Source organism: Eleutherodactylus coqui, chromosome 1 (assembly GCF_035609145.1).
Source record: "Eleutherodactylus coqui strain aEleCoq1 chromosome 1, aEleCoq1.hap1, whole genome shotgun sequence".
NCBI classification, from domain to species: domain Eukaryota; kingdom Metazoa; phylum Chordata; class Amphibia; order Anura; family Eleutherodactylidae; genus Eleutherodactylus; species Eleutherodactylus coqui.
In genome coordinates, this window is record NC_089837.1 from 152,388,196 (window position 1) to 152,403,317 (window position 15,122).

Below are 15,122 nucleotides of genomic sequence, written 5' to 3' on the forward strand. Positions count from 1 at the left end.
CAGGGAATACTTTTTCCTCACTGGGATGAAGGGAACATCTGCCGCATGTGGCAGATGTGTTCTTCATCCGTGCAGGGACGCGGCAGCAGCGGATAGGTAAATATTTTTTTTTTAACACTCACATTCTTTTTTTTCAGGGAAGAGCTTATATGTAAAGCTCTTCCTAGAAAAACAATTCTGGGGTGCCGGCAGACCATCGTCTTCAATGGAGCCACTGGCAGCAGCCGCGGATCCATTGGAAATAATGCACAGCATCGGGCACCTTGAAAAATGCTCGAGTCTCCCATTGACTTCAATGGGGTTCGCTACTTGAGCCGAGCTCTCGAGCATTACAAAAAGCTTGGCTCGAGTAACGAGCACCCGAGCATTTTGGTGCTTGCTCATCTCTAGTAGTAGCATTTTGAGTAATTAGCATTGTATCTGATTACCTCCTTCCAATTATTTTAGTCTATGAGACTGATATTTGTAGACACTTGATCCAATACATGGCACATCACTCAAATAATTTATCTAATGTAGACAACCTTCTTTTGTACTAGTTGCTGGCATGGCGATTAGCTGATGAACCCATAGTCTGGCATCCCTAACCCAAAGAACTGTATCTGGACAGACATTTCTTACCGATCAGCTTTCCATTTGGACTCATAGAAAGGGATCCCAATTGGGCATATATATGACCTAATAGGGCATATACACATGGGTTGTGTTTATGAGACAAACCCTTCTAATGCTTCAACTATAGTTTGTATATTTCATGCTACTTGAAGTTTCACTTTAATGTATATGTGTCATTGGCATATTCATAGTAAAAATGACTTAATTAATTCTTTTGGGCTGAAAAATAAAGTTACAGCTATAAACCCTTGTAAAAAAATGTTTTAGATCATTTTTATTACACTTTTTACCCTCTAGGGTCCAGCTGAAGGGATCGCTATTGTCCACCAGTTTCCATTTTCTTCCAGCTTACAGAGAATGTCTGTAATCACCCAAGAAGTTGGTCAGGATAAACGTGCTGTGTTTATGAAAGGAGCTCCCGAAATGGTGATAAAGTTTTGCAAAGAGGAAAGTGGTAAGTAAGATAGTTTACTTTTAGGATTTTTCTAGATTTCACATAAAAAAAAAAATCTGTAGATAAACTGTGAAAAGTAATCCTAAGGGCTCATGCACACAGTGGAGCAGAATGCACAGAGCCTGTACGGCAGTCCGCATAGTTCAACAGCCCCATAGTATGGGGCTATACAGTAGGTATGTTCCATCTGTCACTATATGATGCCTCCACATGCCATTATATTATTGGGGAATTGTTACTTAATACTGCATCTAATGGAGCATGTCACAAATTGTTTGCTGTATGATTCTGTATTAATACGGCAAAATTTAGTGGGAAGTATACAATATATGGCACAATACAATTTGCATATATAGACTGGTTATTCAGCTATGTACACCCTCTGTCAATATGAATTTTACTGTGGAATCTAAAATATAGATTGTTATTAGGCAATTATAAGTCTTCAAAATTAAAACTGGTGTTTAATTTTTCTACATAGTCCCAAAAGGCTTTTTCCAAGAACTTCAGTATTATACAGTGAAAGGCTATCGTGTTATTGGCCTTGCCTATAAATCGTTGGAGGAGAAGACTGCAGCAGATGACAACTTTATTAGGTATGGTACACCAAAGTCTCATTGTGCCGATGTAGCAAAGTTTAGCTTAATGCATTAAACTGTGACACAAAACTTTTTCTTGCATCCTCAAAAGCTTTTCAATGGCTTTTATTGTGTAACGATAAAATAACTTGTTGCGGTAAGTTAACAACTTTGGGTTAAACTTTGCTACATGTGTATTCCGTTTATTACAAAGATTGTGTTGTCCATTGTAGAACCAGACATCAAAATGAAAATTTTTTTTTTTTTTAAACATTAGATTTTTTTATTAATTTTAACAAACATACAAGTCATTGGTACATAGTAGCATAAGAGATTTGCACATAATCAACGAATATTTAGTATCAGATTCAGACTGTGCTATTTGTGTTAGTATTTTGATTAAGTTACTTTACTACAACAATTGGTAACATTCCACAACTTTACAATCAAAATATGTAACTGGTATGGTAACCACTCTGTGCTATATAGGGTAGTACTCTATTGAGATTTTATTGCACATTCTTATATTGTGGTTATGGTATAGTCATGTACTATTTTCTATAACTTACACTTAGCGTAATCGTTGTGTTCCTCTGACAACCTGTATTCCACACATATTTTGCAACGAACATATAACATATGAACAAACTCAGTAACAAGGCTTCACGCATCCGTGTGATTCAACTGTTACTTTTTTAAGGATATTCTCCAAGTCTCCCAGGTCTCATTAAATTTTTTGGTGTTCTTATTCCGGAACGCCAACCATTTTTCAAAAATATATTGTTCGTCCATACGTCTTTTAAATTCTTCTATGTCTGGGGGTAATGGATTTTTCCAGTGTCTTGCTATTATGGATTTGGCGGTCATTAGGGAGTGAGCAAGTACATATCTTATCTGTTTAGGAAACGTTTCCAAGCCCATCAGCAATATATACATTTTGGCGTCTTTAGGTATGTAGCACTTCAATGTGCTTTGTAAGAACATGGTTATGTTTTCCCAATATACTTTTAGTGTTGGGCAGGACCAAAAAATGTGTGATAATGTGCCTTTTTGGCCGCAGCCTCTCCAGCACAAACCATCTCCCAGGTTCGATCTATTGTATAAAAGTGATGGGTTGTAGTACCATCTTAGGTTAATTTTGGTTTGTACTTCTAGTATGTTAAGTCCCATAGTGGATTTTGTCATTAACGTATTCGAGCTGGACCATTGATCCAGAGGTATCTTTTCTTTGAGTTCTAGTTCCCAGTTCGACATGTATGTTTTTTTTGTCATTGCCTTGTTGTTGGTTAGTATGTCATAATAGTCTCTTGTCTCCGATTTACCTTCGAGAGGGTTTGTGAGAATTTTCTTAATGATTGTGGTCGGGAGTTTTACTTTGTGTAAGGGTTTCTCTCTTAAGAGAGAGCAGATTCTAAAGTATGTAAATTTTTCGCTCTGCGGGAGGCCATAGACAGTACTTATTTCTGTAAAGCTTTTAATTTCTCTCTTGGATGTTAAGTCCTCTACGTATCTGACTCCTCTAACGCTCCACGGTTTCATATCACAGTTAGGTAAAAATAGATTGAGTGTCTCGATAGGTATGCGAGGAAATTCCGTTTCATCGGATATGCTTATTTTTTTAGTAAGTTCTTTCCATGTTTGGATCGCGGCTTGTAATGTAGGGGGAATGTTTTTAAGTTGGGTGTCTATGCTTTTTGGGAATATTAAACCGTCTATTGAAGTAGCAAGCATTAGTGCCTGTCCAGGTAGATCATTTATATAGCTTTTTTCTACATTGGGCCAGCCTACTGTGTTGTTGGTCCTGATTAATTGTCTAGTTTGGTTTAGTATATTAGCTTCGTAGTATGCCCTTAGATTTGGTACTCCTGCTCCTCCCTTTTTCCGGTGGAGTGCTAATATTGACAGGGCTAAACGTGGTTTCTTTCCACTCCATAAAAAGTTGTTTAGTTGTTTTTGGAGTTTAGAAATTGTAAGCTTGGAGATAATAAGTGGTAAGGTTCTAAAATGGTACAGGACTAGTGGGAGGACTTTCATTTTGTAGGATGTGATCTTGCCCATCCACGACAGTTTTAAACCTGATAAATGGTCAATTACTTTCTGGGTGGAGTTAAGCAGTTTGGGGTAATTTTCTAGTTCTATGTCTCTGGTGGATGGTGTCAACGTTATTCCCAAGTAGGGTATGCCTTTTTTTTTCCACTCAAAGGGAAATTCCGCCCGTATTGCATTTTCTAGGTTTGTAGATACCCCCAGACCTAGAATAAGGGACTTGTCTATATTCAACTTGTATAGAGATACATTACTAAATTGGTTGATTATTTTACATGCCATTCTTAAAGATTCTAGGGGGCGGGTCAGTGTCAAAATGACATCGTCAGCGAATAATCCTATTTTGTATTGTCTGTGATTTATTGGAATTCCCTTTATTTCAGAGGAGGTGCGAATTAGTTCTGCTAGTGGCTCTATAGCCAGCACGTACAAAATAGGAGACAATGGGCAACCCTGCCTTGTGCCATTCGAGATTGATAGGGGGACCGACAGGGTACCATCCACCAAAACAGTGGCTGTGGGGGCTGAATACAGGGCCCGGACGGCACTTATCGTGTTTTCTCCAAAACCAAATTTTTTCATTGTCTCAAAGATGTACTCCCAATGGACTCGGTCAAATGCCTTTTCGGCGTCCAGGGCCAGCATTATTGACGGCACCTTAGATGTTTCTATTGAATGTATTAGATTTAGAATTTTCCGTGTGCCGTCCGAGGCCTGTCTCCCCTTTACAAACCCCATTTGGTCAGAGTGTATTATGTCTGGGAGTATGTCCACCATTCTACGGGCCAACGTTTTAGCGTAGATCTTAGTATCGGTATTAAGTAATGATATAGGACGGAAGTTAGTTGGTGTATTTGGTTCCTTTCCAGGTTTTGGTAGGACTACAATTGTGGCCTGCAGCATCTCTTGTGGGAAGAAGCCTCTTTCTTTGATCTTGTTAAATGTGTTAGTGATATGGGTTGAAAGTTGAGGTAAGAAGTTTTTATAGTACTCTGCTGAATACCCGTCCGGCCCAGGGGCTTTCTGGTTCTTTAGGGTCCAAGAGGTCCGTTTGTAAGGATGATAGCTTCGGTAGGTTAACCTTTTGCAAGAAAGCATTGATTGATTCCTTGTCTGGTTGTTTTGTTTGGGGATCATTTTTTAAGTTATAAAGTTTGCTGTAGAAAGAGCAAAAATTGTCTGCAATATGTTTGGGGTTCGATAGTTTTTGTTTTTTGTCCTGGAAATTCCAAATGTAGGGAATATTTGCTTTTATTGTTTTTCTTTTAATCAGATTTGCCATCCATTTGGATGGCCTACTAATTGCTGAATAGCTGTCCGCTCGTTGAGCAGTAATTTCTCTGTCAAAATCCCCTAGTAATGTTTTCCGTAGGGCCAGTCTCAATTTATGTAATTCGGTATGTGTGTTTTGGTCTGGGGAAACTTTTAAAAGGGATTCCTTCAGTTGTATTTGGGTTAGAATTTCATCAGTTTTTTTTGTTTTATCTCTTTTGTATTTGGAGCCTAGTTTTATTAAAATTCCTCTTATGTATGCCTTATGGGCGGTCCACACCATTGCTGGGTCTGTTTGTGGGATGGCATTGAATTTAAAGTATTCAGTTAATGCTTCTTGTATTTTTTCCCTGTATTTGGGAATGCTCATTAAATAAGTGTTGTTCTTCCATGATTTAGTCGGTGCTCCAAGGCCCCTTACATTCAGTGTTGTTATGATTGGTGCGTGGTCAGACCAAGTAGCCGTCCCAACCTCCGCTTTTTGTATTGATGCTAAGAGTTTCCTCTCAACTAGACATAAGTCTATGCGCGAGAAGGATCTGTGTCTATTTGAATAGTGTGAGTATTCTTTTGCAGAGGCGTTGGAGCACCGGAACGTATCATAAAGCGCATTTTTGTGTAGCCATTCTCCCAGGGTGGCATTTCTTTTAAGTTTTGGGTTTGTACTGTCGAGTTCTCTATCAGGTACTAGGTTGAAGTCACCATTTATCATTATTGGACCTTCCGCTACTTGGTTAATTTTTTTTTTGAGTTTGTTAAGAAAATTAATTTGCTTTGAATTTGTTACATATGTGTTTACCAAGGTTATTTTTGTATTCCTAAGGGAACCTACTAAGATTAAATAGCGACCCTTCGGGTCACCAATCTGTTTATCGATGGTGAACGGAGCTCTGTCTCGGAATGCCACCATCACACCCGCCTGTTTTTTTGGGGCACAAGCAAATAAGACCTGCGGAAACATTCTATGGGACATTCTGCTTTTATCTACTTCTAACAAGTGGGTCTCCTGGATACACATAATGTCAACATTTTGCATAATTGCCTCTTTCCACGCAGATCTTCTCTTGAATGGCGAGTTCAAGCCGTTGGCGTTAAGCGATAGGACTTTCACCGCCATGTGGATGGTGGGTGGCGGCAAAGTTGGAGACTTGGGAATTCCTGTGATGCGCGAATGCCTGAGGAAACAAAATAACAAAAAAAAGAGAACCAAACAATATCCTCATTTTGTATAGGGCCAGAACACACGGATGCGTTTGGCGTGAGAGTCAGAATGTTGAGGATTAAACTGACAAATACAGGGCAAGTTAGAACTTGCATTTTTCGGTGGGGGGAGAAAAAGTTCAGCTGTCTTGAGCAAGCACTTCATGAGACGTTGTTTTGTATCTATTGGAGGTGAGGTCTTCTGAATCATTCCGGGGGTGAGGAGCTCCGGCTGGTGTGATGCTGGCGTCTGTTTTTTTCTGTGTTGGCGTTTGTATAGGATAAATTTTGCAGTGTAATTCCCCAAGAGTTTAGGGTGTCTGTCGCAGATTTAGGGTCTTGGAGGATATGGGTCCTTCCTTCTTTTGTAACTATAATTTTTGTGGGAAATCCCCATTTGTACTGGATATTGGCTTTTCTTAAGGAGGCAGTGATCGCTGCGAAGCTTCTCCTCGCTTCCAAGGTGGATTGCGATAGGTCAGCGAATATTCGCAATTCAGAGTATGGGTTTGGCAGGGGTTGGAGCTTTCTTGTTGCGTTCATTAGGGCTTCTTTTGCGCCAAAATAATGAATTCGAGCTATAACGTCTCTGGGGTATTCCTCTTTAAGGAATTTTGGGCGCGGTAATCTGTGGGCCCTATCTATCTTGAATTCTTGCATTGGCGTGTTGGGAAGCATGGTCTGCATAAATCGTGTAATGTAGTTTACGATTTCCGCATTGGAGACATTTTCGGGTATCCCTCTTATTTTGACGTTGTTGCGTCGATTTCTATCCTCTAAATCGGATAGTTTGAGTTGCAGTTTGTTAACTTTTTCTTCTAGATCGTAGTGGGAGTCAATTAATGAGTTATGCGAGCCCACCACTTCCTCCAGTTTTTTATCATGTTTTTCTATTTTGTTGTTAATGTCCCGAATGGAGGAGTTTACTGTCGAGGTTAACATTGAAATGTCTGCTTGTATGGTGTTTCTCAGCGCCAACACTATTTCCTTTATATACAGCTCAGTCACCGGTTTGTTTGATGCAGTGAGGTTATCTAATTCTTTGTGGTCTCCTTTTTCATGGAGATAATCAGCTCCTGAAACACTTTCAGCATTTTGAGACATCTTCTGCCTCTGTTTTTCTGGGCTGCTTGTGGGGGTTCATAAGGGCCCCCTTGGCATTGTTTTTCCCCCCATTCACTGCTCTGTCTTTTGAGCCCCCCATTGTGGCTGTGTTATACTGTGAGCCTCCGGCTGCCTCAGCAGGGTTATCTGTTTCTCTCTCCTCCGCTATCACATATAAGTGTTCAGCCTCCGGATCACTCTCAGCAGTCTGAGATATTCTCAGCTTCTGCTTTTCTGGGCTGCTTGTGGGGGTTCTCATTATGTGTGGCAACGTGGTCAGCGCCATTTTGGGTGCAGGGGGACCCTTGGCAATGTTTTTCCCCCCATTCACTGACCTTTCTCTTGTGCCTTTCGGTATAGCTGATGTGTGCTGAGAGCCTCCGGTCGCTCCGGCAGAGCTGTCAGATACAGTCTCCTCTGCTGTGGTTTCTAGTGCAGAGCAGCTGTCAGTCACTTGCTCCCGGCAGGGCACGATCTCCTGTGCGGCCATTACAGAGGGAGACCCACGTGCCACAAAGAAGGACTCCAGCTTTGTCGGCACTGGTTTCGAGCCTCTCCTTCTTGCTGACATGCTGTCCTGGTAGGTTCGTTTATCTGCTTTTGCGGTTTTCCACCTCCAACAGTGCTTTTTATGGCTAGAAGTGCCTGTTTCCAAACGGAGCCTAAAGATTTGCTGCCGTTCCGGTGCCTCTCCAAGCCACGCCCCCCACATCAAAATGAAATTTCAAAGATATGTATTTACATATGACAGTGAAGCAGATGCATAAATTGAAGCTGCTGGGCTCCAATGCAATATCTGTAACAGAACCCCCAACTATAATGTTTAATTTATAGTACTAGCCTTTACATATGGAAAAGGAGACCTTATGGATTCCTTTAGGCTCCTGGTGTGATAACACCCCCTGTATCCCAAGTAGTTATGCCCCTGTATTGAAGTATTAATGAGAATATTTGAATAATGTGCTAACTTAAAAGGGTTGATGTTGCAAAAAACTAGTTATCTGGGAAAAAACAAAAACCTACAGTACTTCACATTCCCCTGGTGATCCAGTTGTCATTCTCCTGTGGTCCTCCTAGTCTTTGCTTACAGACAGGAAGCATGTGACTGCTGGAGTTAATCAATGGCTGCAGAAGTCACATACTATACTACCAACATCTGTGCTCAGCCATAGAAGCCATGATACCAGAAATACAGTATGTGAAAGCTGTGGTCACTGATTGGCTGCAGTGGTCAGCAGGAGTACAAAACCTCACTGCTACCCACATGTAAACAGTAACCGGCAGGGGAGTACCAAGCTGAAAGATTGGAACACCGGGGAATACAAGAGTTCTGGCTCTTTGTTTTACGCGAATTGTATCTGTTTTTATTTTTTCTAAAGTTGAATAACGCCTTTAAAATAACTTAATATATTCAAAACGTATGAAGACGTTAAGCTGATAATTAATAGTATGGATAATCATGTAACAGAAAATTATTTAAATAGAGTTGAGTCAGTTAAGAGTAATCAAAAATTTTACAACTTTTAGGGAGGATATCGAATCAGATCTAGAATTTCTTGGCCTGCTTATACTAGAAAACCGACTGAAACCAGAAACAAAACCTGTTTTGCAAGAGTTGAGCACTGCCAACATCAGGACAGTCATGATCACAGGTAATGCACCAGATTTCTTGAGTACTAGAATCTTGGGAGACTTCTTTAAAAAGTATTGTTTGTTCACTAAATTATGCAAAATGTATTGAGTAATCCAATGTGCAAGCAGAACAAACACAGATCCCAAAGGCAAAGAGAATAAAAAAACAATTGACCCAACAACGCATTGAAAGGCTGCGATTGGTTCATTGAACGCCAACTCTGATTGGCTGAGCCACAGCGCTCGAGAACCAATCAGAGCAATCGCTTGCTGGAGGTGGGGTTTTCAAATCCTGTTACCAGCAAGCAATGCTCTGTTGGCACTGGGGACTGAACAGAAGCCTGCTGGAGTGCCGGGGACCAGCGGGAGGGACCCGGTTGACACCTGCTAAGTGAATATAAGACACCCACCGAAAATAAGACCCTGTGCCTCTTTTGGGGCAAAAATAATAATATAATATAAGACAGGGTCTTATTTCTGGAGAAACACAATATCTATCTATCTTTTTTGTGATGTTAAAATTCATTTCTCTATCATATCAGCAACATTTTCTTATGTTTTCTTTACACTTTCTTAAAGATACTAAAATATATTTATTATATGCTACCATACAAAGAACACTGTATTCCAAGATATTTCAAACTGTTTATATTTGTATATTACACTGAATGCATATATGCAAAGTTTGTATCTATTTACCATATAGTTTAGTTTATCTCTTATATAAGAATTAATTGTACCTCCACAGGGGACAATTTACAAACCGCCATAACAGTGGCAAGAACATCCAGCTTAGTTCCAGAGAACAGCAATATCATTCTGGTAGAAGCTGAAGAGCCAAGTGGAATGAGTTCAGCAAAGATTTCCTGGCATCTAGCGGAAGAGCTTGGTCAGAGTTCAGAAGTTACCCCTGTAAGATGTTTCTTTAATGCAGTACACAATTTATTAAATGGGTTGTTTAGTTGGAAATTTACTTTTTAACATTAGATCCCAATAAGCTAAAACTAAAAAGCAAGCATACTTAGCCATCCTCATCCACAGCAATCCAGCGCTGCAGCCTCGCGACTCTGCCAATCTTGCGTTGACAACAGAAGTTAGGTAACTGCTGCCTGCCAATCAGAGGCCGCAGCATCATCACCGGTTCTCCTTGCACCATAATGCCAGGCGGTCAAAATGATGATGCCATGACTTCTGATTAGCAGGCAGCAGTTATCAAGTTTCTGCTGTCAACACAGACCAGGCGAGTTACGGGGCTGCAGCACTGGATACTCAGGATCTAATTTTAAAAAGTAGATTTCTAACCAGACAAATCCTTCAACTCCTGTAGGCTCATTGTATATATATATATATATATATATATATATATATATATATATATATATATATATATATATATATATATATATATATTACTGCAAATTGTGAAACATGTGATTATTCATTGTATAATGACCACTTGTTACAGATGTCAATCAACATTGATATTGAAGGAAGAACAATTCTAGAGGAAGCCCAGGGAAACTATCACTTTGCTATGAGTGGAAAGACTTATCAAGTTGTTCTGCAACATTTTCAGAGTTTATTGCCAAAAGTAAGATGGTTTCAGATAAAATGTTGAATTTCAGCAGATTTTCATTTGTTTTCTTAATATAAAATATGCCTATTTATTTAAATGAATAATGTTTTCTTAATGCATGTGTGAGAGCAGCCTAAGTCTCAGGCTTTTATTAAGCTCAGTGCTCAAAGTTGTGTGGAAAATGAGATAAAAACACCAATTCAATAAAAATAGCATAAAAATATGGTTTAAACAATAAGTCATTTCTGATAATACATTTCCTTTAAAATACTGTAATACAATGTACATGTGTTTTATTGCAGCTTCTGGTAAATGGAGCTATCTTTGCTAGAATGTCACCAGGGCAAAAATCCAGCCTGATTGAGGAGTTCCAAAAACTAGAGTATGTTACCCACAGTCGTAAATATCACTGTATTATCTATATGACACTCAGTAATAAACACTCATTTCTAACCGTTTTGGAAATAATTATAGTCTATTGCTTGTAAGTTAGTGAACTGGCTTGTGATAAATGTTCTATAAGTGAAATAGGGAACCATGGTTTGGGATAGCTTACTGACCACTGTGCTAGCATTACAATTGTACATTAATAAGCTTTATGATTGCTTTGTTCTAGTACAGTCAAGGACTATGATGTGATACCTTGTTCTTTCTGCACCTGTCCAATTTGACATAGAGATTTTATCCAGATTTATGGGATTGTAATTTAGAAGACTTAAGGACCATTTACACGCATCCATTACACGCTCAAAATTCATTCAAATGATGGCATATGAGTGATCATCGTTGTGTGTAAGCACTGCCATCGTTCACTCTTCGGCTGAACTATGATTTTAAGATGAGCTTAAAAACCTTTGTTCAGCCGGATAGAAAATAACACAAACCGCACATTGTGTTCTGTACGGGAGTCAGAGATTACATTGTATTCTACCGACAGCCTGGGCAAGAACAATGGAGCTGTGACCATTAACACTTTATGCAAAACGATCGCTAAAACTATCAATCTTTCAATTGTTTAAAGGGGTGGTCTCGCGAAACCAAGTGGGGGTATACACTTCCGTATGGCCATATTAATGCACTTTGTAATGTACATCGTGCATTAAATATGAGCCATACAGAAGTTATTCCACTTACCTGCTCCGTTGCTAGCGTCCTCGTCTCCATGGTTCCGTCTAAATTCGCTGGCAGCTTGCTTTTTTAGACGCGCTTGCGCAGTCCGTTCTTCTCCTTTCAGCACGAGCCGCTTCAGTGTGCTCCCCGCTACAGCTCTTCTGCGCATGCGCAGATGAGCTGTCACTGCTCGGGAGCGCGCTGGAGCGGCCATTCTGTACCTTCCTCTGTTAGAGGAAGGTGCAGAACCGCCCAGCTGTCCGGAGAAGCCGCCCAGCTGTCCTGCCGTCCAGCTGTCCTGCCGTCCAGGTAAGTGATGGGCCGGGGGGGGGGACTGCCGCTGCGCCGGAGGGAGGGAGGGAGGCGGGGCTGGCTGTCGTCGCTGTCGCTGCGATGGGGGGGGGGGGGCTGGCTGTCGTCGCTGTCGCTGCGATGGGGGGGGGGCTGGCTGTCGTCGCTGTCGCTGCGATGGGGGGGCTGTCGCTAGGCCGGGGGGGGGCTGCCGCTGCGATGGGGGGGCTGCCGCTGCGATGGGGGGGCTGTCGCTAGGCCGGGGGGGGGCTGCCGCTGCGATGGGGGGGCTGCCGCTGCGATGGGGGGGCTGTCGCTAGGCCGGGGGGGGCTGCCGCTGCGATGGGGGGGCTGCCGCTGCGATGGGGGGGGCTGCCGCTGCGCCGGGGGGGGCTGTCGCTAGGCCGGGGGGGGGGGGGGGCTGTCACTAGGCCGGGGGAACTAGCGCTGGGCCAGGGGGGTAAGTGATGGGTCGGGGGTGATGTTCACTGACAGGTGAAGGCCCCGGAGCCCAGCGCTGGGCTCCGGGGCCTTCACCTGGGCTGAGGGTCTAGCGCTGGGGAGCCGGGAGCGTAGCGCCGGTTACCTGCTGCCTGGCGGTGGGTGACTGGTCGGCGGCTGCGGGGCGTCTGGTCGGCGGCTGCGGGGCGTCTGGTCGGCGGCTGCGCGGCGTCCGGTTGCCATGGAGACACAGCTGGCAACGTCTCGGGAGCGCGCACGTCGGGCTGCAGCGAGCGACGGGGAAAGAGCCGGCGGCCATCTTGGGGAAACTTTTATATGTTGCTGAAACGCTGGAACGGTAAGTACAAACCAGCTAGAAATGTCATTTACAGGGGGGCTTAGTAATGTATGTTTAATTAGGGGGACTGGGCAAAAAAAAAAATCACTGCTTCCTCGAGACATCTCCTTTAAATGATTGTCTTTGCGTGTAAATGGGACTTAAGTCTATTATTGTGTGGGTTGTCACACTGCCTACTTATTGCTGAGGCACAGGTACAGTGTACAACATAAGATTCTGAGGACAGAGTAATAGTCCTCATGAGGCACAAGATAGGTTTAAGCCTTTATGTACAAAGCTACAGAACAGCCAATTTTAAGGGAAAAAAGGGTCATCAGGACTAGAAAAACATGGTTGCCTTCTAAAAAGAGCACCACATCCATCCATGGGTATTGTCTGGTATTGCAGTTCTGCACAATTGATGTAAATGAGGCTAAACTGTAAAACTACCCACAACCTATGGATGAGTGTGATGCTGTTTTTTAAAGAAAGCGTCCATGTTTTTCTAGTCCCAGACATCCCCTTTAAATACTTTGGAAAACACTGACGTAATATACAGTGCATTAAATGATGGAAACAAGTGTCACCTTTTACCTTTTGAAAATTCTCACTTGTGCTTTTAACTTTGTTGTAAGTGATGGACATCATCATGATATATGCTATTTTTTTTTCTTTCAATAGTTACTACGTCTGCATGTGCGGTGATGGCGCCAATGATTGTGGAGTAAGTAATATATATATATATATATATATATATATATATATTGTGTCTACTGTAATGACATAATGTGTTACAAAAAGGGGGGCAGTATTTTTGTTGTGGGTGACAGAGAGAAGGACACCTTTCTAGCTGACCAAGTGACAGAAAAACATCCCAATGAGGGCTAATGTGACTGACAGGAGAAATTTTCAGAAAACTACTTCATTTTAAGTTGTGGTTCACATCATATTTTAGCCACCTATTGAGCATAGACACTTTAATGCAAAAATAATTACCGGTATTAAAACATTTGCTTACATAACCATAGACTATCATTGGTTAAAAGTAGTTCAAAAGTACATATTTTTGGCTATGTTTGACCTCCCTTATGTCTGGGTATGTGTGTACATTTTTTGTGGGGTAGAAAAGTGTGTAACATAGCAGCATGCTCTTCTGTTCCACTAAAAAGTATGCTCAACGTATAAATACAAGTATGTTTAAAAGTGCATACATTTGTATGTTATTTTCATGTACATTTAACAAAAATACTTTAAAAATGTGATGTGGACCAGATTCGCATTGCTGTAGTGGACCTTGGGCGTTGCATATCCTATTCTTGTCTATGAAAATGAATGAGAACTTCAGTTTGTATAAGAAGTTGCTCATGTGGGACAGTGTGCTATGTGTAGCAAATGATCCAAAAACCCAGCCTTCTGAATAAAGCCTAAGGGATTCTTCAAACGAGGGTATGTGCAAATATGCCTGCCACAGAGCAACGTATTTGCGCAATAAACTAGTGATTTGAGCATGTATCTGCGTATAGTAATGTACTTTTTGCACACGTAGGACCTGTTCACAAGGCGTGCAACACCCCTCTGCCGTGATTTAAAGGGTTATTTAGTCTAAGACGGTCCAGATAGGTTCTCTTTTTCATGTAATTGCGCAGCACATTACACATGTTCTTGTGTTTTGCACACACATTTATGCACCTCCCATAGACTTCCATGGGGCCCTTGGTGTACAAGTACGCAGGAAAATAGAACAGATCCTAATTTTTTGTGTGCGTGAGAAAGAAAAGGAAATTAGATCAAACCTATTGAAATCAATGGGTTCTAATCTCTGTTTTGCACGTGCAATTTTTGTGCGCAGAAATACATCCATCGAAAGAAGCCCTTAGATAGGAGAAGCACAGACTATAAGCATGTGATCTGGAGAGAGATTAGCACTTTGTCCAGCATATATTTTTGCTACTGACATCATTAGGTGCACAGTATTGGGATAGGACATGCTACTAGTTTATTTTAAAAAAACATGTTCTAGAATTTACATGGCTGTAAGATGAAATATAAGACATTTATAGTATGAAACTGTCTAAAAGGAAAATATATCATTATTGTCCATGGCAACCAGTTGATTTTTTTTACTATTGTCTCCTACCTTGTAATATTTGGCTGGAAGTATATAGAGATATTACAATGGAGCAGGGAACAGGAGAGCCATGAAATATACATCACACCTTTAACAGAAGTTCTTTGATTCTTTCTTCCAAGGCGCTAAAAGTGGCCCATGCTGGTATATCTCTCTCTGAGCAAGAAGCATCTGTAGCCTCTCCATTCACATCACATACCCCTAACATACAATGTATCCCACAGTTGATCAAGTAAGTTTTTAGCTTACACTTCATATGTTCATGCATTTTATTCTTTTAGGAATGGGGCAGATTTATGAAAAATGACCAAAAGAAAAATAAAATTTTTACTAATAGC

At 41.3% G+C, this 15,122-nt stretch overlaps 1 protein-coding gene across 1 annotated transcript in view; it reads left to right on the top strand.

The window, feature by feature from the left end:
• The window catches only part of LOC136626953 (probable cation-transporting ATPase 13A4), a 58,032-nt gene that overhangs the window by 21,465 nt on the left and 21,445 nt on the right, over window positions 1-15,122 (top strand). Inside the window, exons 16-23 of the mRNA XM_066601911.1 lie at window positions 913-1,069; window positions 1,551-1,665; window positions 8,797-8,921; window positions 9,650-9,813; window positions 10,367-10,492; window positions 10,780-10,859; window positions 13,338-13,380; window positions 14,907-15,016. Of these exons, the coding sequence (XP_066458008.1) occupies window positions 913-1,069; window positions 1,551-1,665; window positions 8,797-8,921; window positions 9,650-9,813; window positions 10,367-10,492; window positions 10,780-10,859; window positions 13,338-13,380; window positions 14,907-15,016 (920 nt within the window). The remainder of the gene's footprint in view (window positions 1-912; window positions 1,070-1,550; window positions 1,666-8,796; window positions 8,922-9,649; window positions 9,814-10,366; window positions 10,493-10,779; window positions 10,860-13,337; window positions 13,381-14,906; window positions 15,017-15,122) is intronic.